Source organism: Hydra viridissima, unplaced genomic scaffold (assembly GCF_058129835.1).
Source record: "Hydra viridissima isolate aposymbiotic clone 2 unplaced genomic scaffold, HvirCarnegie_v1 scaffold_9, whole genome shotgun sequence".
NCBI classification, from domain to species: domain Eukaryota; kingdom Metazoa; phylum Cnidaria; class Hydrozoa; order Anthoathecata; family Hydridae; genus Hydra; species Hydra viridissima.
Window position 1 is genome coordinate 1,257,980 of NW_028324308.1, and position 24,321 is coordinate 1,282,300.

Consider the following 24,321-nt stretch of genomic DNA (forward strand, 5'->3'; position numbering starts at 1 on the left):
TTTTTTAAATTCGTTTGAAATCTGATAATTAAAAGACAGGATTCCGTCACCGTTAAAATCTATTGAAACTGCAGCGCAAGGTTTCTTTACCGAAAAAAATACTCGCTAACGCATCTAAGTACCATGAGCAACCATAGCAGAAAAACTCCCAATTATCTTCATACTGACCATCAATAAAAACGTCAGTTTTTCTTGGACTTTCACTTTGTTGTGCGCCTGTTGATTTTTCCATTTGAAACGTTTAAAATAATTTTTTAACATAACAATAAATAATTAAGTTAAAATGCTATTCCCTGAGGACAGCAAGTTACATTTCCCAATTTTCTCTTATACAAATGGTAATTGACGACAAAATAAATCTTTTACAAGAACAAATTGTTTCACTGTTTTGTAATTGTACACAAATTTGGGTAATAAAAGCAAGTTAAACTATCAAAATTAACAAAAATAAATAATGAAACTCTGTAAATTATTTTTACCTATTTTGAATTTCAAAAATTTTAAATTTGTTTCGAAGTGTCAATTGCTACCCTAACTCAAATAATGACAGTTTGCGACAGAGATTCCTTACTACCAAAGTTTTTTTTAAAACAGCATTAAACTAAAAGAAAGCCGATAACCTCTTTTAAGTCGTCAGTTTAAACGTTCATAAAATCTTATTTGGCTTGCTTGTAGGCACCACGTATTTATCAGACACTAGATATTCGGTATCGGTTCTCGTCAGGTATCGATACAGTATTGATATTGATTTTACACGATACTAGTATCAAAGGTATCAATTAAAACGGTATTGGATTATATAATTGATAGGCACCAGATAATCGGTATCGTGTAACTCGTTATCGTGATATTGAAAAAGATGGTCTCGAAAAGTGTGGTATCTCTGATATGTCAATGTCGATACCATCAGTATCGATTCGATACCACATGATGCCGATAATAAAAAGGGATCGTATGGCATTAAAGGTCGCATAGTTTCATTTGATATCGAATCTCGATTTTCGTCTGTTATTGATTTTATGTCTTACAGTATAAATATAGAGATTACCCGATACAAGAGTTCGACCAAAACAAGAGTCCTTTACTTTTTCAAAGTTCTTCATACATTGAGCTATAGGTTGTATAGCTATAGGAGTATAAGTTGAGGAACCTGAGATGTAACAACTTTATCAAGTTCATCCAGGTTTTTCAATATCTTGTTGGAATTATTTCCATCCCCACCTCTACCTTGGTACCCTCTCTCTATAGTGTTGCGTGTTAGATTTTTTGGAGTTATTTTCCACAAAATATTTTTCATACCAATAGTCTAGTCTCCCAAGAGTTCTTAGTTTTCCACATTTTTCATTTCTTAACCCTTCCCACCACAGGCAAGCTTTTTTTCCTGAATGGCCTGACAGACCAAACATAGAATTGGCACACTTTAAATCAAATGCTGCAAAAAACTTGAAATCTTGCAAATTGATTTTTTCTAGTATTATTCTTAAGTTATGGTTTGTATCAGGAATATCTTCAACTATTGCAAGAATTTGACAACACTGAACACCACTATTCATGTAAATTGCAGACTTGATACTTTCATTTGCATCAAAGGCATTGATTATTACTTTCAAAAAAGATCCTCCATCATCTACAGAAATTCGTACAAATGCTGAATGAAGGCCTAGAGCACATTGATTTATCAACTCCAGTATGAAAGATGATGTCTCTTGAACATACACAAGATCCTTAGAAACCTTTCCATCTTCACTCTCTAGGAAATCTATCTGTAAAAATATTTAAATAATGTTGTTATTAGTTTAGGCACCAAAAAACATCCTTCAAATTTAACAACTTGTTGAAGCTGCTTTAACAACTTGCTGAATCTGTTGTCCAGATTGGGAAAAAATAGGGGTTAAACCATAAACACAAAAAATTTAAATGTACATTACAAAAAAAAAAGATAAAAATAATTTCTAATTTATATAATAGTCAATTTAATATTAGCTGCACTTTTTTTTACAAAATATATATCAAAACTTCTAACGGTTATACATTACATGGCTACAATATGAAATGTATATAATATTTGTATGAGAGATGACTCTTTGAATGGAGACTTTCTTGGCCGCAGAGAAGTTTTCCAAAATATCCAAGATTTTCCTTAGAATTGGCGAAATTTCGTCAAAGAGGTCATACTTTTCCTCACTGAGAATAGCGGGTGCAAGTTTGTTAGGGTCAGAACCTGTATTGTCCCTGATTGAGCTCAAAGGTCTTCTCATCCTTACAATACCATCAATCATCATTAATGTGGAGTTCCAGCGGGTTTTGACAGGTGAGATGATTTTGATATACTTTAGTTCCTCCTTGTCAACTGTGTTGCTGTCATCCAACATGTTTTGAATCTCCTTCTTAATTCGCTGTTCTGACAAAGAGGACTTGTGGCATAGAGATGACAGTGCTGTGGCTTTTTTAAAGGCTGACTCCAGACCCAAAACTTCAACTGACGTAGCTTCTTTAATTTCACCTTCCACAACCAAGTTCAAAAGGTGATCAGCACAGAGCGGAGACTCGTCAACAAACTTACGTTTGGGGATGGTAGCCTTCATGTTAGAATTTTTGTTCACTTTTATTTTTTGCACATAAGATTTTCAAGATTTTTAATTATGTTTAAGTATATATAAGGAATAACGTATTTTAACTTGAATAATTTAAGAAAACAATATATAAAATTTATGAAACGGAATTTGTAAGAGTTTTTATTAATCGAGATTTACGATAAATTATATGGTTACAAAGACAATATTTAATTGGATTATAAATTATCTATTTTAATGTTTACTGTTTTTATGTTAACAATTTGAGATCTAATTTATTTGTTGAAGCACCGCTAGAGCTCCTCTACTCAAAGTAAACGAACCAATGACGAGAATTAAGCCTAACTTTCCACAATATGCCACACAAGCCTCTATGACTTCCTACCTTAATTTGAAAATCAAGGGACGATTTTCATCGAAAAAGAGAGCTATGTGAGGAAGAAAAATTAATACACAAACAAAGATCGGGAAAGATACCCACAAGATGACTCGTCCACTCTTCATATAAATAAATAATAAAGCAAAAAGAATTAAGTTAAAAACAACAACTAAGAAAAAATGTACACACGAAGACTTATTCAACCTGCCATATAAATAAACGACAAAGCGGAAAGAAGAAAAGTTAAAAACGATCGGAAAAGACTTATACACGATGATTCATCAATCTATCAGGTAAGTAAACGATAAAACGCAAAGTAGAAAAGTTAAAAACAGCTGAGAAAAGACGTAGACACGACGACTCATCAACCTGTCATATAAATAAATAAAAAGGTATCGCAACTGGAAAACAAGCAAAAAGTATAAAAGTTCAAAAAAAAAAAAAGTCTTACGGTTAGAAGAAGAGTTTTAAAAGGAGGAGGACGACGTAATTTTAAAGAGAAATAAATTAGAGTTTTTGAGAAGGTTTTTAAGAAGAATTTTAAAGAGAGAGAACTTTTGTGATTGAAAAATACTTCAATGAACGAGCAGTTTTATAAGTGAATAAAAGAGAAAAAGAAATTTTTATTATCATAAGAAGATTTTATTATTGATTAAAGGAGAATAACCAGAAGTTTCAAATCAAGAAGAGATGCTTGGAATAAAAAGAAGATATAAAAGAGGAGTAATTGATATAAACAGTATTGAACACTGCAAGAAGCGTAAGAGAATATTATTTGTATATCATAAAAGTAATGAATATATGAGTGCTAACCATTACACACTAATAGAACATTTATTGAGTTTTATTATATAACAGATTATAATGAGGACGGCAAACACAACCTTAGCCCTTTAACGATTAAACCTAACCAAACTATCCCGAAACCTCGCCCTTTCCAAACCAAGGAATCCCAGACACTCAACCTTGTGTCCAACCTCTATATTCCTTCCAAACAATACTGCAACCCAAAATTCAAAAACTCATTGATAACCACAATACAACCAAAGAATTCTTTGAGAAATCATTATCACCTGCCTCAAGCTCAATTAATAATTCTAGTGAGGACTCCGATTTTGGTAATACTCAAAACTGGGAGGAGGATAAATATAGAATTATCATTGCAATTGAGAAGGATAAGGAAGACACTACCTCTCATCAGGCACTCCGTAAACTAAATTGGAAATAGGCTATACCATAAAACAAGAAGGCCCAAAAATGGAGGCAGTACTGACAATTTGGCATGGTAAAGCAGCACGCAAATGAACTACCTGACTCTGTCCAGGTCTTGCAAGATCCTGGTTGGCGATTCCACCAACCTCTGCAAAAACGAAACAAAAGAAATAACAAAGAATAGAAGATAGCTAAAGTCTTTTAGACGGTTAACAAAAAATTGACTTAACCTCCAAAAAGCTTTTTTACTTGTATTTTATTCATAGTAAACCAGTGAAAGGAATCTTTGAGCTTCGGTATTTTTGCTTCAACAACCTTTTACTTATTTGGTTTCGGCCGAAATTTCAGTTCAAACCACTACCGTAAAAACACAAACTTTTATGAGGAAATTTTTAACTTAAAGAACTTGTTTTTAATTTAAATGTGGAATGATGAAGATTTCCTAATTTTTTCAATTATGTTACGTATTGGTTGTTTAATTAACTTATGTCCCATAAGTCAATGCAAAAACAAATCTATTTTATTTTAACAAATATTTAATCAAACAAATTTGAATGATAAATAAACATCATATTATTATCATATTATTATTTTTATCAATGTTATATATACATACATATATGCATACATACATACATACATACATACATACATACATACATACATACATACATACATACATACATACATACATACATACATACATACATACATACATACATACATACATACATACATACATACATACATACATACATACATACATACATACATACATACATACATACATACATACATACATACATACATACATACATACATACATACATACATACATACATACATATATATATCTATGTATATATATATATATATATATATATATATATATATATATCAAACAAATTTAATTGATAAACAAACACCATATTATTATTACTGTTATTATTGTATTATTATTTTTATCAACTCTGTGTGTGTGTGTGTGTGTGTGTGTGTGTGTGTGTGTGTGTGTGTGTGTGTGTGTGTGTGTATATATATATATATGTATATATATATATATATATATATATATATATATATATATATATATATATATATATATATATATATATATATATATATATATACAACATAGGTTTAGTTTTTCTAGTGAGATATGATAAATTTACAATTTCACATTTTCGTTTTTTTTTTTTCATATCAACATCAAAAGAGACTATGAGACTATTTAATACCACACAATTCTTTTTATTTAAATAATCGCTTTTGCGTCTGTTTACAAGAATGACAAGTACATTTAGATTCAACATCGTCACTATTCAACTGTCTGTCATCACAATTATTGTCATTTAATGATTTCATTTTTTTCAATTAAAGTGGGTGGTTTTTTCTGACCCAATAAACAATTTGCTACTTTAGCAAATGTAGTCAACACGCTGGCACTTTGTAACTTTGCTAAGTCTTCAACTTTGCGTTTTTTGGTTGACGAGAGATGACGAGGCATATACTTATTTTAAATTCCAAAATCACGAAAAATAAGCGGAAATTCATTAAACGAGCAAAAGATAATCTTTCATGGAGATCACATTAAATGTTTCCACTGAGTCTTTTTAAGTCTTTTTCAATTACAATTTATACCAATTTACAGCAAAATGCTTTTGGCATTTCCTTTCCTTAACTCCCCTTCCCCCTCCTTCCCCATTTCAGCACACTTACAGTCAATTAATTTAAATGTTAATAACGATAAATGTTATGTTAAATACAAAAGTTGGTTTTAGATGAAGAATATCGTTTCTTATATCTATTTAATTTATTAACACATTTTACACATTTAATAATATTTTTCAGTTTACAGAAACCTTTTATAAATTATTTAAAAGTTTATACACTTTTTGACATAAAAGTTCAAGTGTAACACTAAAAAACACATTTTGTATTTGAACGCCTGAACTTTAACAATAAAAGAATTCATTATTTTTATAACCAATAAATCTTTTAAAAATAACAACCAGTAACTTTAAGAAAATTAAAAAAAAAAGTTAAATAAGAAGTTTGCAACAAAAGATGTCTGATTTAAGCATCAACACACATTAGTTGCTCATCTCACTACTTCAGCACAGAACGCTAGCTGCTTAATCATAGCATTGATAACAATCTATAAAATCATCTCTTTCCCCTCCCAGCGTTTCAATAAACTCAATTACCTCTTCAAATACCATTTCAACTCCCACACTTCCTTCCTTTAACCTAAAAAAGTCAACTAAAGTGTTGTTTTTTTTAGCGATGTTGCTAGCGATGTAAGTAAAGAAAACTAAATCATCATCATTTAAAGCCTTTTCAAGATCTTGATATTTAGAACCTTGAACAAATTTAGATACCCATTCTTTAGCTAAATAAATATTTTCTTCACCAAGTACTAAGGAAAAGGGTGAATCCCCATGCTTATCCACCATAAAAGGATCAGCTCCAATTTCAACAAGTTTCAGAGCATAATCTTCCTTATCAGAGCATGAAGTACACAAAGCAGCACTGAACAGCTCTTCGTTCAAATCTACACTTAAGATTTTAAGCCTTTCTAACAACTCCACAATGTTTTTATCGTTGACTTCACCTGAGTTGCATGCATTACATATCTTATTACTTGATTTCATTTCATTTTGACTTTCAAAGCTTGATAATGATGAAGTTTGTTGCTGCAAGAGATTCCTAGCAGGTGTACAGGATGGCAGGTTCTGTAAATCTATCGAGATTTGGCTAAGGGTCTTTATGAATGTTTTCATCCAATCACGTTCCTCGTTTTTAAAAAAGTGGCTGACTTTTTGAACCAATTCTTCTACTAAGTGTTTTAAAGTCTGTACATGAATTTCCTCATGATAAGGAGAAGTCAGCTTCCATTCGTTATAAATATCTTTGAAGTTTTCTACTATACAAAGTAACGGAACATGAGAACTTTTTAAATCATTAAATCGGCGCATACATTCATTGAGTTTTTTATTTACTATATTCTCATGACTTTTTGTAGGTTTTTCTGATGGTTCCTGTATTATATTGCACGACAGTTTTTCATTTTTCTCGTTTGTTGTAACTAGTTCCATATTCAAGTCAGCACAACTTCATGCAAATGCACTTTTGTCACATCAAACTTGAGCAATTAAATTGACCAAAGTTGTTTATGGTTTACAAGTCTCGATTTTTTCTTAATATAATTGATGCATAATTTATTCCAGTAATTAGAAGAGTGTTAAAGAATAATTTGAATACATGCATTTAAACATGGCTAAACAGAATGCTTGTTTATTTTTGAAACAGCGTGTGCTTTTTTAAGTGTTGACTTATAGTTGTGTAATTTAAAAATACCACAACAAGAGTCAAATAGTTGTATAAAAATATAAATGAAATAAAAAATAAATAAACAAAAAATAAGAAAAACAATAAAATAAACAATTTATGAATTGTGTAAAAATGATGTCTAACGATATTTTTTATTTGCAGGGTGGTAATACATTAAGCATCGGCGTTATCGCACCAGGGGCCAATGCTATAAACATAAAAAACGAAGTTTTTTCCGTAAAACACGAAGTTTTTACCGTAAAAAGCGAAGAAAAAAAAAGTCCATTGCTATAAACATTCAAAAAATTCCGTTTTTAAGATAAAAACTTCGTTTTTAAATCCAATGCTATAAACGAACAAGGGAATCGCCTTTTCAGATAAAAAATGCGTTTTTTCGAAAAAAAACTTCAGATAGATTTTTGATCTCAATTTTAGATATTTTCTTCGTGATTTTTGGCGGCCATTGCTGGAACAACGTTAGCGCTTCAAAATCATTGAACATTCTTTGTTTGTGTTTTTATGTAGATATTTTATAGATAAAACTGAAAAGGATTTTGGTAACTCCATAATAAACTAATTACTTAAAATCTGCATTTAATCGATATTCAGTTCCTTGTTGTTTTTCCTTGTTAGGTTTTCGATAGTAGTTTTGGTTAAACAAATTTTTCATAGTGTTTGACGAAAGAAAAGTATAAATAGTCGATAAATATGCCATATAATACACAAATACACAACAAAATAATACACAAATACACAACAAATAAAATGCTGTCTAAAGAACTTAAAATGTTACTAGCAATATAAATAAGAGAAAACAAAGAGGTTCTTCTTGGGAAGCTTAGTATGTTTTAATTAGCAAACTATTTAAATAAAAATATGTATTGCTACATTATATTTTATATATATGTATATATATGTATGTATGTATATATGTATATATATATATATATATATATATATATATATATATATATATATATATATATATATATATATATATATATATATATATATATATATATATATATATATATATATATCATGTTCTCAGAGACTGTCATGGAATCTTTACCAACACAATTTATAGTATTATACAGTGTAGGAGAAGCTATTTTCAATGTTAGTGTATTAAGTTAATAAAACTATTGGAAGTATATATATATTTATATATATATATATATATATATATATATATATATATATATATATATATATATATATATATATATATATATATTAAATATATATTTACAAATGTTATAGTATAAGTATGATGTAATATATAGTATATATTAACATAATATAAGTATGTAATCAATCATATTTCTAAATAAAGATTTTACATTCATGTAAATATATATATACTTCCAATAGTTTTATTAACTTAATACACTAACATTGAAAATAGCTTCTCCTACACTGTATAATACTATAAATTGTGTTGGTAAAGATTCCATGACAGTCTCTGAGAACATGAAAAAAAACATTTGTGCCAATAAAATGAAGAAATGCTTAGTATAATGTTGCAAATTGCTTAGTATAATGTTGCAAATCATCTTTAAGCCTAGTTTCTAAAAAATCTAATACAGCTCTTGGTACTCGATACTGCTCTCGAAAAACGTTGTCAGAAACATCTTCGTTAAAAAAGCGACCATTAAACTAAAATGATATTGAAAAACAAAACAAAAATATAATTTCTGCGCCTATTTAGTATGATTTCTGATTTTGTTCGATAAAAAATCATTAAAAAAATATATATATATAGTAATTTTAAGTAATGTTTTAAACACCAACCTCTCGAGGCAATCGGTGGCGAAGCTCATTTTCTGCAACTTCGAAATCTAAGTCTTCATCCGAAAAAATTAAACTCATGTTTCTACTTTAATTTTACACAGATTTTTTAAACACCAAATACTAGAATTTAAAAATATTCATAAAAATAGAATAGATAGCACAGCATACTTAATGACTAATTAAATTCATTAAGTAGGCCTAATAAATAAAAGTTACAATAAAAATTACTATTATATTACTACTATATATTACGGATAAAAAAAGTTCGTGAATTTTAGTGACGTATACGTTTTATGCTTTATAGCAATGGCCGAAAAAAATACAAACAGCGATAAATTCTTCGAGATTACGAACCTTTTTTCGTACATGAAAAATTTCGTTTTTACGAAAGATTTTTTTTCTCGAAAAAAACTTCGAATTGTTTATAGCATTGGCCCCAGGTGTAAAAAAATTTCGGTAAAATGCGGTAAAATGTGCAATACGCATTTTAATCGCAGTGCGTATTACGCAATTTTGAGCAGATAGACAGTAAAATGAATAGGGGAGAATAACACCTATTGATTTACAAACTAATCCTTATCTATGTTCGGCAATAATTCTAAAATTCATGATGTTTTTACTTGAAAGTTATAATGGTAAACAACAGGCGGAAATCTTTAGATAATTTTTGACATATTTTTACGTTTTTAAATTAAAGCTTTGCAGGTTTTCACATGAATTGGAATAAGATAAAATTTGTTATTTATGTTTTTAGAAGATTTCTGGCTAATTAAAAAGTTAACATAACACACACACACACACACACACACACACACACACACACACACACACACACACACACACACACACACACACACACACACACACACACACACACACATTCTAGAACTACGTCTCCTTTAATCATAAAAAAAATTTTTTTTTTCTATCATAAACTAGATAGAAATTCATCGACAGGTCTCAAATTTCATCAAAAAATCTCCTTTCGTTTAAGATTTATAACCATACATAGCTTTAAATTACTACCAATTACCCCCTGAAATAACTTTAAATGGTCTGAACTTTTAAACGAAATATTTTTTTTGATGCAATTTCAAATCTGTCGATGAATTTTGATCTAGCTTAATATAAAACAAGCAAAAAGTTGAAAAGGGTTTTTAGAAACCATACCCTAGGGGGGATTCCGGAGATCGTTTCGAACACGACAAAGTCATACCCATGCCCCTGTATTTAGATTTTCAGAAATGTTTGTGATAGATTTATCAATTTTTTTTTTTAAAGTTTTTAAATATGTTTGTTTAATATTGAAATTTACAGACTGATAGGTAATTTACATTAATTTCAATTTACATTTTTATTGAAATAAAACAAAGCAAAGCACCTTTAATTATTAATAATTAGTAAAAGCTACCAGTTGCTAATTGTTAACAGTAGCATGATAACTTATCACACACATTGACATACGAACTGAAAACATGTTTGTAGCCATTATATTGACATTTGATTGATATGACCGATATATCATGCCAATATTATCAATCCATATCAGAAGTTTTTATTTGAAGCATTCATTTAAAATGACTAAACATGAAAAAGCACATGGTGATTTTGTTAAAATGTTTTGCATTTGCTGCTTCAGGAAAGTAAAGGCTTTAAGACCAATAAATAATGCTGAAACAACTTATTTAAATCTAAATAAAAAGAAAAATGACTACTCAAACCTTATCAAAACTATTTTCTGGAAAGATTATTCAGCGGATAACCCTTACCTTCTTACCATACGAATTAAAAATGGAAAAAATATTTGCCCCTATAGTTGAATGTGTGTCGGGAAAGGCGCTGAAGATGTTTCAAATAAAACTGCAGAAAGACTAATTTGTCAAAATTGCTATGCCCAAGTGGGACAAGGAAATCCACATCCCTGTACGAAATTAGAAAGACAAAAGAATTTGGCTGCCATTGTAAAATCAACATCCCTAACAACGCAAGGAAAAGTTCTGTCCAGTTCTATCAAAGTTTTCAGCACAAATGACTCAGGGAACACCTTAGCTATGAAATATTTTGGTCCGAACCAACTCACTATCTTCGGAAAGACTGGGGTTAAGAAACCTTTTTTTCTTTAGATAAATTGAACAAACTTCAATTTAAACTACATTCCAGGTACATTTTTGTTGCTTAAAAAAACTTACAAAAATAATTTTGTTATGAGTTTAAAGCCAACTTTTGTAATAACTCCATTATGATTTCTAAGTAATTGTAACATGATTGAAGTTGCACAATATCTGAGAAGTGAAGCAGGACGGAAAAGTGTGGAATCTGGTTTCAATATTAAACTGATTGAGAACAACAAGACGATTGAATATTATTCGAGTGTGATAAACTCCGATTGCTATTATAATTAAAGGAAAGCGAAGAAGTAAGTAAACTATTACCAAAAAAAAGTATTTTTTGATAGCTAGATTGGAATTTGTATCATTCATTTTGATTTTTATGGATGTATATTTGGTAGAAAAAGCTACTTCTATTGTGTATTACAATGACATTAAAGAGTTTGTAGCAATGGTACTTCATCACAGAAGTCAAGGAATAAATAATGTTGATATTAAATTAGATTGAGGGCAGGGATTCATTGAAGTTACACTGTCAACAACCCTAAAACCAGAGTTAAAAAATAATAAAATTCCAGAGAAACTGAGCAAGTGTGGCGTATGCTTGCAAAGATTTTAAAGATTCAATCATCCACAAAACTATTATATTGGCCATTTTGTCTTCATTGAACGAAAAATACCATAATTTGCGGTTATTTTTGGATAAGTTAAACATTTCATTCTTTGATTACACAGTATCTGAAGATCTAAAGGTTTTGCTTCGAATTGTTGGAAAACAAACTGCAACATCAGAGCACCCTTGTTGGTATTGCATGAAGTTATGCCCAAACTTTCAAAAAGCTGATCATTATACTCTAGAATCTTTGAGTAGAATGTTTGACCAATACATGGCTGATGGTGCAAATTTAAAAAAAGCAAAAAAGTACACAAATGTTGTTAATCCTCCGTTATCAACAGACGAGAAAAATAAAAAAATACTAGAACTTGTAAATATTCCTGGTCTACATATATTGCTAGGTGTTGTAAACAAAATTTTAAAAGAGTGTGGGTTACAGTTTTTTAACCAATATCTGTCTAAGTTAAACATCTGCAGAGTGTCCTACCAAGGGCAGCATCGTTTGGAAGGCAGTGCTTGCAATAAATTGCTTAAAAACATAGACAGCTTTGAACTGTTTTTTCTGGAGTCTAGTCTTGGAGTTTCCGCTGCCAAATACATTATGGTACTTAGAGATTTTGAAAATATAGTCCATGGTTGTTTTGGAAAATCATTAAGCTCCACATATTTTATTTTGAGAAGTTCTCTTTTTATGTTCACCAGCTCTAATAACAATGTTGATTTTTAAATTTGTTTGGTTTTTTTTTGTTTGTTGGGCCATTATCTTCAATTTTCGGAATTAATTTCGAATGCTGTCATCTTAAGTGTTGTTTTTTTAATATTTATGGAAGCCATTTTTTTTACCGATTTTTTTCTCCTTTAAAAGTGGCGTGTTTCTACACGAGAACTTCATCAACTTAAGCAAAATTTTTTTTATGCGAAGAAACTATCTGCAGTTTAAATTATGCAAAAAAAAAAAAATTAAAATAGACTATTATTTATGAAATTGCTGTTCAAAACAGTTTGTGTGCCATGTTTTAACCAAATAGGGGGTAATTTGCACCAGCTAAGAAAGTTGTGAAAAGAAACCTCAGACTATATATTTTTAGGCATTTTATGGTTTTAAATCTTGCTAACAGGTACAAATTGTTTTTACGGATGGTAAGGTATTACAAGAGGAAGATAGCAGCTCGTAGTTACAAAAATTATTCAACTAAAACACTAAAACTATGTTTGGATTTAATAAAAGTATTGAACACTAAGCCAACGTAGAGCTGCTAAACAATTTAATATACCAAGAAAGACAATAACAAGTTAAACCAAAAACATTTGATAAGACCAGGTAAACAGCCTATATTTTCGAGATTTGAAGAAGAGTCGATTGTTTCATATATTGAAGCCATGAGTGATTTTAGTTTTCCATTGATTCAGTTGGATTTGAGATTTACGGTGAGCTGCTACTTAAACAAAGTAGATAGAAAAGTTAAATAGTTTTCAAATAATGTTCCTGGCAATGATTGGGTAAAATCTTTTTTAACACGATACCCCAGACTAAAAGAACGTTTTGCTGCAAATATCAAATGCTGCAGAGCTGCAGTAAACGAGTAAACAATATGAGCATTTATTTATAAAATTTGAAGGAGATTTTGAAAAACTTACCTGCAGAAAACATATGGAACCTAGACGAAACTAACTTAACTGATGATCCTGGAAAAAGAAGAGTGATATGTCGTCGTGGCATTAAGCCCGGGTTAACGGTACTCGTAGTTGAGCAACATATTATCGAATTTATCGACATGAAAGGTGGAGTCTTCGATATGATAAATAACTTTTAAATTTGATAAAAAATAATTTATAATCTTAGTAATTAAATACTCTACTTTAACAGTTGAATCGTAAAATTTGCATAAATTACGACGAATATTTATTAAATAAACTTGCATTTCTTTTGTACTTCTTATATTCTATAGGCTTAGGTTACTGGAACGAACAAGCTCTTGAATCAATTCATCAGGATTTCAATCAGCTTTGGCGAATGAGAAAAGTTGGAGAGCACAACCCAAACTATATAGAGGCGTTAAAAAACGTGGTTGTTGCTTACATATACAAGCACTTTTAAAGTAGTTTTCTATTTGCAAGAATGTAGTTTATAAAAAGGGAAAATATTAAACCTCCTATGAACAAACGTTTTGTATGATTTTGAAATGTAAAATATCATTCATAATTAAACCATAAAGACCAGAATTTTTTTTTTGATGTAATAAATAATTATAGCAAACCCTTCTCGACCCCTATCAGCCCTCCCCTTGAGTATGGCTCCTAAAAACCCTTTTCAACTCTTTGCTTGTTTTATATTAAACTAGATCAAAATTCATCGACAGATTTCAAATTACATCAAAAAAAATTTTCGTTTAAAAGTTAAGACCATTTAGAGTTATTTCAGGGGGTAACTAACGTAATTTTAAGCTATGTATGGTTATAAATCTTAAACGAAAGGAGATTTTTTGATGAAATTTGAAATCTGTTGATGAATTTCTATCTTGTTTATGATAGAACGAAAAAAAATTTTACGATTAAAGGAGACGTAGTTCTAGGAAGGGGGTAGTTAAGCATCAGGGCGGTGTTGGTTTAGCTCCAATTAGCCTAATTTTTTGCAAGCCATCCTCATTCGACACCAGAATCAACATACTAGAAATTTGAGTATGCCCCATGTCTCTTAGTTGCCTATCTTGAACAACAAAATTCTAGGGCTCTTCTAAAATATGTGATTTCTCCCCAGACCCCCACTAAAAAAAGTTGCTGTTTACATTTTTTGAACGAGATGTTTTCTTGTGATAATCAAAAAAAAAAATTTCTGGGGAGGGTGAATGGGGAAGATTCTCGGGGCCCCGGGAATCTTCTACAAACAATTTTTAAAAATCTACAAACAATTTTTTTAAAATCATTTTTAAAAGATTTAAATAGTTTTGACTTTTAAAAGATTTAATTAACTTTCATTTTTAATTTTTATTGACTAGAGCACGCTTCTATTGGTCCTGGGTATGTAATTGATCATAATGAGGGCCCCTTAAGAAAACTTCCCCAGGGCCCGAATATTCTCTCGGTGGCTATGTATGTATGTATGTACGTACGTATGTATGTATGTATGTATGTATGTATGTATGTATGTATGTATGTATGTATGTATGTATGTATGTATGTATGTATGTATGTATGTATGTATGTATGTATGTATAGTGTCTGAGGTCAACAATTTTTGGCCATCTTTGTTTCTATGTGGTTGTGAAAATTTTTTGTCAATAAATTTGTGCTAACCTGATGCTGACTGACTTTGTTAACCTTTATAAAATTAAAAATAAATTAACCTACTTAAACCATTAACCATTATAAATTGTGATTTAGGCATCCATGCTTTCCAGCCATGGAAAAAATTTCAGGGATAGGGAATCAGCACCTAGATTTACCACTAAAACCAGTGTACCAAAATAACTGCTGGATATGTTGATAACATACATTATAAACTTTACCTTCACACAACTGTAATGCATAGTAGCATACATAAACATCAGAGTTAAAACTATCCTTTTGTAAACAATGGCTTTGTGTTAAAACAACATTTGCGTTTAATATGTTGAATTTACGCTGGAAAATATATTTAGCAACTGCAATTGACTTAGCATATGAAAAATTGTTTGATAAAGTATTTATATGTATATAAAAAATATTGACTTATCTCCGTGTGATTCTAGCCTGATTCTCTTGTTTCTAGCCTAGTGTCAATATTCGTTTTACTATTGACCTTTTTCAGTTTATTTCTAGATCAAGAATAGTTATTTCTTCTAATATTACTTTCAGGTGTATCAAAATGTAATCAGAATTAGTTGGATTAAAGGGCTTAAGACTTGATTTATACTTTCAGTGTTAACATCTCTCCATAAAAACTTTAGACTTTGTGAATGGCTTAATGTTAATGCTTCTGTTGGCCTGCTAATGTTGGCCTACAGTATTATAAAAGGAAACCTTTTTTCTAAACAATCCAGAAAGCCTCCAATAACTTCATCTTGAAGCCAGCTTTTCTGAAAATGACTATTAGTCTCTTGCAATTTTTACAATAAGTCTGAAGAAAGTATGTTTTCGAGAATTAACAGAGAAATAAAAGAAAGTTCATGAGGACCATGCCTAAAAAAATTTTTTAGTATTTTTCTGAATCAGTTCGTAAAAAACATATTGATGAATCTAATTAGCATTCATATCAATTATTATTCATATTTTAATCTAATTTCAACATACATTCTTAAAATATATTTAAAAAAAATTCAGAGTATAAGAAAAGAATATAATAAACTATAACGTCAAAGAACTCAAAAACATAAAAAGTGATCTCAAAAAGTGGGTTGGTTCTTGACTGACACACTAGAATAAATATGGTAACAAAAATGCATACTGCAGGAGCACTAACCTAATAAGAGTTTAAGGAAAAGTCACTAGCTTTGATGTCATCATATATTGCTGCAGTTTCTTTATTGTGTATTAAATATTTTTCTCCACTTTTGATGTTGTTTAGGACATTGGTATGGCTTTATTTTTTCCTTTTTTTTATCTTTTCTTGTTTTTCTGAACTTATTAGGCTGCCATTGAGTATCTAACGTCTTATTTGTTGCAAATATCAAAACTTTAGTTTGAGAGGTTGCCTTTATAGTTGCATCGATTGAGTTCATGCCATTAATGGCTTTAACTTGTCTAATCATGTTTTCTGACTCTCTGTTTATTGATAAAAGATGAAGACTTAATATCAAAGGATTTGTTACTAATACACATAATTCATCAACATTTTTTTTAAACCTCTCAGTCTCATTAAATGTTTGTGGTTTTTTCATCATCTGACCTCTGATACAACTGAAAACTCTTTTAGGTAGTTTTTTTTTGGTTCTCAGAAGGAATAATTGTAGCTTGTCAATATCTTTACATGGTTAACCTTGTCATTACAACTACACTTGTATAAATGTGCAAACAAACCAACACAGGCTGAATTTATACATAAGTGTGAACATAAAATTTCTTTAAAGGTATCTTGCAAAATGTCAACTTTATATGTTAAGTCTTTTGATTGATTTTTCACAGTGATTGACTCGATGAACATTTAGGAATGCAGTCATCTGAAATCAACATTCCTTTTTCGTGATGTTTTTAAATTTTTGGGGAGAAGTATAGTTTGTAGATAAATGTTGTCTCTTTTATGTCTCCAATAATCATCTTCCTCAATTTTTAAAATTAACTTGATCAGATCATCTAATCTTTTATTGGTCGTCTATCCATATAAACTGTTTTCAATTTGTTATGAAATGATTCAAGCAACATATTAGTGTCAGTATCCGCATGTGGAAAGTTGCGATAACAAGAAGCCCATTTTTCATGTCGAGAAGCAAGGTATGCTACAAAGTAATTTACAAAATTAGGTCATATACTTTCATATGTTTTGACAAAGCCATTCATAATTGATGTAAAAACTTTAGGATCTTTCTCATCAATCAGTGTCTCTAGGATCTGGTAAATTTCTTGTAAATATTGAGAACCAACTAAGTGAAGCTTGCCACGCCAGACACTTTACATGCCATTGGCATAGCAAGTGACAAGTTTCTCCAAATACTTTAGAAAATGCATTCTAGCTTGAGCAATCATCATCTATCATAACAGATTTAACTTGTACTGGAATGGTACATCTCTTCTTTATTTCCTCCAAAAATGGTCTTATAGTTTGTTCATCAGAATGAATGGAAGTAAAAAAAGCTACATGATAGCCCCTCTTAAAACCACCACAAACTAGCAAAGTTACCAGTGGAAATGCATACTGATTAGTGCAATATATTGAATCAATATAAACAATTTGTGACCTATGTTTTTCAAATATGTCCAGCTGCTGCTTTGTTTGTATTGCAATAATAAAGTAATCCTTGTTAAGATCAATATCATCATACACTTTACACCCAATAATAGTTTTTTGCTCTTGTGGTTTGTTAACAAGAATACTATTAAACTCTTCACACATTTACTTTTGAACTAGTAAATAAGTTGAAGTACTATTATTAGGGTGAAGCCAACATCCCTTTTTATCACTCTGTTAATATCAGAAATGTTCTTTTTTGTAAGAAGATTAGATTTAGTGAGAACAACATTATCTCCATTAACTCTATTTTCTCTGTCACCGAAACTCTCTCTTAGATCGTGATAGACCTGATTTACAGGTTCACCAATAGATATTGTTCATAGTATTTGTAACAGCAATTGTATGATTGTGAGTTTTTATGCAATGCACATTGTGGTTCCCTTTTTATGATGCTAACAATCATCCTAGCAGGGCAGAAAGCATCAGATTTAACCCTACCTCTGAAGTATCTTTTATTTGTTTTTCTTGCTGGTTCTGTTCAAGAGCGGTGTGGCTTTAGAATGACCATCAATTTGACAAATGAAATAACTTGTTTTTGTTTCTTTGCTGCTATGTATACTTCCAGTTTGTTTACTGAAAAATAAATAATCATTAACCTCTTCTTTTTCTTTCCATGCTAAGAATTCTGATTATGAAGAAAATTCATAAGTTTCTGTGGAAAATACACCTTTATGATATTCCTCTATGTGTTTAATCAACTTGATTTTTTGAAAAAACACCTGGTTGCAGTTTTGATAAAAACAATGAGTTCTTTTATCTCTGCACTGCTCATCAGAAAATATGATCTTATGCATAAGGAATATGTGCCTTTTCATACTATCTTTTCTTGTAAATGATCTCATACAAGTGGAACATGTAAAACTGACAAAACTTTTTGCTAGAGTAAATTCAAAATACTTATATTTAAGATATAAACATTTTACAAATATTTTACCTATATGTTTTTCTCATGCTTGATTGAATATCTAAACTAGTTAAGGCATTGAACAAAGATACTGTACAACAAATACAACAAATACAACAAATAAACGTAAATTTAGATTATCAATAATATCACACATTTTAGAAGCAAACATTGAAGCACAATATTAAGATATTTTCACTAATTTAGAAAATTAGTGAAAAATCCATAAAGTGTATGAATTATTACTAAATAAGATACAAAAGCTAAGGAAAACTTACTTAAAAATACTTAAGAGGAGACTCATTGAAACTAAATTCATAACCCAGAGACTTACTCTTTTGAAAAAAAACCTCATTAAGAAGTTAATTACTCATTTAAAAAAAACATAATAAAAAAAAACAAAACAAATCATAAAAAACACAAAAACTTTCAATAGGGAAGTCTTACATATTGTAAAAACTACCCAAATGGAAAACTTTCCCTAATAGAAAATAATTTTATTGAGAGATTTTTCAAATTTAAAAAAATTTTATAAAAAAAAAAAACATTACAAAGAATTAGAGTTTTTCAAAAAATCACAATAAAAAGACTTCCTCTTAGTCCACAAAGGAGAAGACTTACTCTGACAAAAAATAATTTCATTAGAGGGAGACGCATCAAAAAAAAAAACTTCAGAAAAAGAAGACATCCTTTGGAATAAAAACTTTCAATAAGGGAAGACTTACACATTAAAAAAAAAAATCACATAAAAAAAAAAGCTATTTAAAAAAAAAAGCTTAAAAGAGCTATTTCTTCTAAGAGGGAGATTTACGCATGCAAAGTAAATAACATAAATAAAGGGAGACTTACACATTGAAAAAAACTTCATGAAGGGAAGACTCTCTCTTACAAGAAAAAAATTTTTTAAGAGGGAGACTTGCACATTAAACAAGACTTTTAAGAGGAGACTTGCACGTTAAACAAGATCTTACAAAGAGGAGAAATCTCCTATCAAGAAAACACTTAAAATAGAGGAGAAACACATATTTTTCAGAAAAACAAAGGCTTTTCACAAGAAATAATTTAATAGGAAGAGTAAGACATTGAAAAAAAAATTCTTCTTAAAAAGGAGAATAGCAATTCAATCACTTATTCAATAAAAGTCATAAAGAGGAGAATTCCTCTCCTTTTACTAAGGAAACTTTACAAAGGAAAACTAACAAATGTAAAATGTAAATTTGATTTGTAAAAAAAAAAGTCAAATGGGATGGAATGGGATTTGAAACACTGTTATTTACAGTACCACTTAACTTTACAGCTTCTTATTGCAATAGGGTGAAACAAACTCAGTTAAAATAAAAATTAAAAAAAACCACAGTACGTTTTCTGATTTTGCGAAACACAGCAAGTCTACAAGAAAATTTCAGCGCCTGAGTGCGGCGCTAACGACACTCAAGAAAGGGGGCATCCATAAAGTACGTACGCAGGTATGGGGGGAGGGGGGGTTACCAAAAAACGTACGAATGCGTACAAGGGGAGGGGGGTTTCAAGACAGCGAGTACGTACGCGGTTTGACTATCTTTCTCTGGAGATGTTTTTAAAACTTGATCTGTACAAAAAGCAAAGAACTTTTCGAATGTAAAAAATCTTTTTTTATATATACGGAACTTGGTTTTTATCTTTTCAATTAAAACGTTACAACAAGTTAATTTTTTATTATTTTAAATTAATATTTTATTATTAACTTTTTATTAACAATGTACTACTTCAAATTATTATTAAATAGTTTAAATGTATTTTTTCTTATTAGAAAAAACAATTATTTTTAAAAACAACAGTTTTAATGCTAATAGAAACCAACACCTTTCATTGCGAAATGTGACTGCAATTAATTTGGGTCAGGTTATTTTTTTTACGTTCTTCGCTTTAACGACACTGAATCTTATGATTAAATCGTTTATTTCCAAATAAACAAAAACTTTTATCTCTCCATTCAAATAACTGAATACGTTGCAACAAAAAAAACTGCTTATTTCCAAGATGTCGAACGAATTTGTTGGGAACGAGAAAAAGTATCTTCAGCTCCTTGAGTTATATAAGAAAGCATATTCAACACTTGAAAAACAAAAGCAGTATCAGCACGCACAGGAATTGTGGAAAATAGTAAAATATGATTAGTCTTTGTATGAAAAAAAAGTAAACGAATTAAAAGTGAAAGCAACAAAGTCAAAAGGATCAATCATGTCATTCTGGGGAAATGCTTTATCACCGCCTAGCAAAAAGAAAAAAGATATCCATCCAGTGCCGTCTTCGTCAAATAAAATACAAAGTTTTCCGAACGCAACTACGACAGAACCTGAAAGGATTGAACTTAGTAAGCCATTTTTTGTGATAATTTACAAACTTTTTCTCTCGTGATTTTCTATATATTGAATTCAACCGAATTGGTAATTAAACTACCTTGCACGACTATATTGCAATCGCATAGTTTTATTCATTATAATTGGACAATTTGACCAATTTCTCTACATCCAATCTCTATAACTGTCAAGAATTCATAATAGTTTATTTTTGGGTATTTCCTAATTTAGATTTAACATCAAACGAGAAGGAAAGAGCAAATCCGGCGCAAGTTAAAAGTCGGAAGAAAATCTCAGATCTTGAATCACAGCTTTCATCCTTGATAATCTTACGCGATTTTGGTTTGTCTACCGTAACGAGGAAACAATTAGACAATGTGAAAGAAAACATGAGAAGAGAAAAAACAAACTTGGACAGGTAAACGTTAAGCGATATATCGAATAGAGCTTAGAAGTATAGAAAGACGTCTTGGCCATAAAAACCAAACTTTTAAGCAGGCAGCAACTTTCAAAATTTTGTTTTTCAAATTGTCAATAAGAATTTCTAATTGAGGATTTACAATGTTCGCAGAATCCAGGTTACCTTAAGTATAGAAGGTTTTATAACGGAATCAAAGATTTGTGTAATATTTTGTTCTCAGATTAATTCGTGTATCGGCACGACAAAGAAAACGCAGACAAAAACTTAAAGAGGGCATCGAAACAGTTTGTCAAAAGAACCCTAAAGTATCAAGTGCTTTGAAACAGTTTATGCAAAACCATCCTGGACGACCACGGCTCGAAATTGATCAACCAGAACTTTTATCAACAATCATAAAAGTTGTTCAAAGTTCATCAGCAGCAGACGAGCGTCGAAGAACAGAATGTCTTCGCAGTGTCTCCACTTTGGATGATCTTCAGAAAGAGCTGACGAAAATAGGCTTCAATTTGAGTAGAAGTGGTTTGTACCTTGGTCTTTTACCACGACGTGAAAACACTTCTGAAGGAAAAAAGCATGCAAAAACAGTTCCTGTGAAGCTTCTACGTCCAGAAAATTCACTGCGAAAAAGAAATGATGATAGAATATTTGCCAAATCTTTTATTGATGACATGTTTGAAGTTTGCAAATTGTTTGGACCAAAAGCTGTGCTTTTCATGTCCAATGATGATAAAGCCAAGGTACCGTTGGGTCTTACTGCTGCAAGCCTTCAAGCACCGTTGCTGATGCATATGGAATACAAGGTCAAACTTATGGATCATGACTTTGTCGTTGGCCCACAGCACAAGTTAATCCCATCGGTGTATGGCATATGCGAAGTTAACAATAACGGAAATGTATCCTACAGTGGAAACACTTTCATACGCATAAGAAGTGGGAAACACGATAAATCGAATGCTTTTACACATGCTTTTGATGTTAGGGAGCTTTATGAAACCAAGTTGGTTAGACGTAAACCAATTATGTTAATGGAGACTGATGGAGCTCAAGATGAGGCACCACGCTTCCCTAAAACGTTAGCAACTGCTATTGATCTCTTCCGCTTGCTGGATTTAGATGTCTTGCTTCATGGTGTGAATCCAGCTGGGCTTTCAGCCTTCAACCCCATTGAAAGAAGAATGGCACCTCTTTCTTGTGATTTGGCTGGAATAGTTCTTCCCCATGATTATTTTGGCAATCACCTTGATTCTTCTGGGAAGACAATCAACCAAGAACTGGAGGTAGAAAATTTTCAAAAAGCGGCTGACGTTTTATCCCAAGTTTTGGAGAAAACCGTCATCGACGGTTACCATGTTAATTGCCGGGCAGTACCAGTTGGAAAAGCATATAAATCGCCGAATCCTGATCCTGTTTGGGTAGAGAAACATTGCCAGCAATCGCGATATTGTCTACAAATTGTGAAATGCCAGGACAAGTTATGTTGTTCATCGTTTGAAACAAATTGGTTGAATACCATCCCCCAACGTTTCATTCCATTTCCGGCCATCTACGAGTACTGCGAGAATGGTTACAAGGCGATGGAACCATCTCGATATTTTAAAAACGTATCAAACCATTCAAACTTTGCACCTCTGACGCATAGGCATTTGCTACAAGATATACCAATAGAAGGCTTAAAGTACGAAATTATACCATTTGATCTGTATTGTCCTTCATTGGAAAAAAAGCTTTTAAACGGAATTTGCGACAAATGCAATAAATACTGGCCGAGCGAGGCAGCAATGAAACGGCACAAGAAAGCACACAAAAAACAAAAGATAAAGATTGATATGGAGAGTGATTTAATTGAAAGTGAAGAAGTCAGTGAGAAGATTACTAATGAAAGATTAGAAGCAGAGTTCATGCCTGTTTTCCATAACATTTTCAATTTATTTAAGTCACCATTTGTGGAAATATAAATAGCTAAATTTAAAATACTCGCAACACGAATCTTTTCTAAATCATTTTTCTTTCCTTTCGTTAATAACTGCCCATTTTTTAGTTAAGTACAGAAAAATCTCTAACTAAAATTGTTGATCTTTTTTGTATTTAATGTTTTGAAAACTTTTTTTTTTAGGGTGGGTGGGTGGGGAGGTCATACTTTTTTAATAAATAACGCGTACGTGCGCAGAGGGAGAGGGGGTGGTTAAAAGCGTACAAGTGCGTACAAGGGGGGAGGGGGTGTCCAAAAGCATTAGTTTTACTGCGTACGTAATTTATGGACGTCCCCAAAAGCAAGTATCAAAAATTCAAGATGTTTCTGAAATATTGGTAATCAATCATCCATAATTTTTTAAATAGTTTTAAAGAAATGCAAAAGTTGAGAAATGAAGTATGACAATGATATAAAAATATTACAGACGCGGTGTATTTAAACTGTTTTAACAACTTAAATACTTGTGGTCATTCATAATTGTTTTAACAATTATAAATTGTTTAAACAACTATAAATTGTTCAAACAATTATAAAATGTTGAAAAGAAAAGAGAGAAAAAAGAAAAAAGTTAACTCACCATTAAGCTCTTTATCTACGAACCAATTTCAACTAATAGCAGTGCTCTTCGGTATTATTTGTACCTGACCTCAAATAAAAGATTCAAATCTCTCAAATCAAACTTTTCAAGTTCTCGAGTACAAGAAGAAGGTGTCAAAAGAATAAGAAGTAGGTTTTCAATCCAAATGC

At 30.6% G+C, this 24,321-nt stretch overlaps 1 protein-coding gene, 1 long non-coding RNA gene and 2 pseudogenes across 2 annotated transcripts; 1 reads left to right on the forward strand and 3 right to left on the reverse strand.

Annotated features, from left to right (window-relative positions):
- Positions 1 to 8,913: 8,913 nt before the first annotated feature.
- On the reverse strand, positions 8,914 to 9,647 carry LOC149883528 (uncharacterized). The gene is made up of 2 exons (XR_016455949.1): positions 9,292 to 9,647; positions 8,914 to 9,156 (listed from the first exon to the last, which is right to left on the reverse strand). It is a non-coding gene; the product is annotated as an uncharacterized LOC149883528 (long non-coding RNA).
- A 6,867-nt stretch (positions 9,648 to 16,514) lies between these two features.
- Positions 16,515 to 18,040, reverse strand: LOC149883529 (uncharacterized; annotated as a pseudogene).
- LOC149883530 (uncharacterized) lies at positions 16,543 to 19,530 on the reverse strand (annotated as a pseudogene).
- A 1,297-nt stretch (positions 19,531 to 20,827) lies between these two features.
- On the forward strand, positions 20,828 to 23,557 carry LOC149883531 (uncharacterized). The gene is made up of 3 exons (XM_090098503.1): positions 20,828 to 21,195; positions 21,413 to 21,599; positions 21,823 to 23,557. The coding sequence occupies exons 1-3, from the start codon at positions 21,063 to 21,065 to the stop codon at positions 23,555 to 23,557; spliced, it is 2,055 nt and encodes a 684-aa protein (XP_089954629.1). The 5' UTR covers positions 20,828 to 21,062.
- The last annotated feature ends 764 nt before the right edge of the window (positions 23,558 to 24,321 follow it).

What these genes read in the sequence shown, in the direction of transcription:
- LOC149883531 (XM_090098503.1), top strand. Translation starts at nt 21,063, where the DNA reads ATGTCATTCTGGGGAAATGCTTTATCACCGCCTAGCAAAAAGAAAAAA. An exon ending in ACCTGAAAGGATTGAACTTA is followed by an intron (nt 21,196 to 21,412) that starts GTAAGCCATTTT and finishes TTCCTAATTTAG; the next exon opens with ATTTAACATCAAACGAGAAG. An exon ending in GAAAAAACAAACTTGGACAG is followed by an intron (nt 21,600 to 21,822) that starts GTAAACGTTAAG and finishes TTTTGTTCTCAG; the next exon opens with ATTAATTCGTGTATCGGCAC.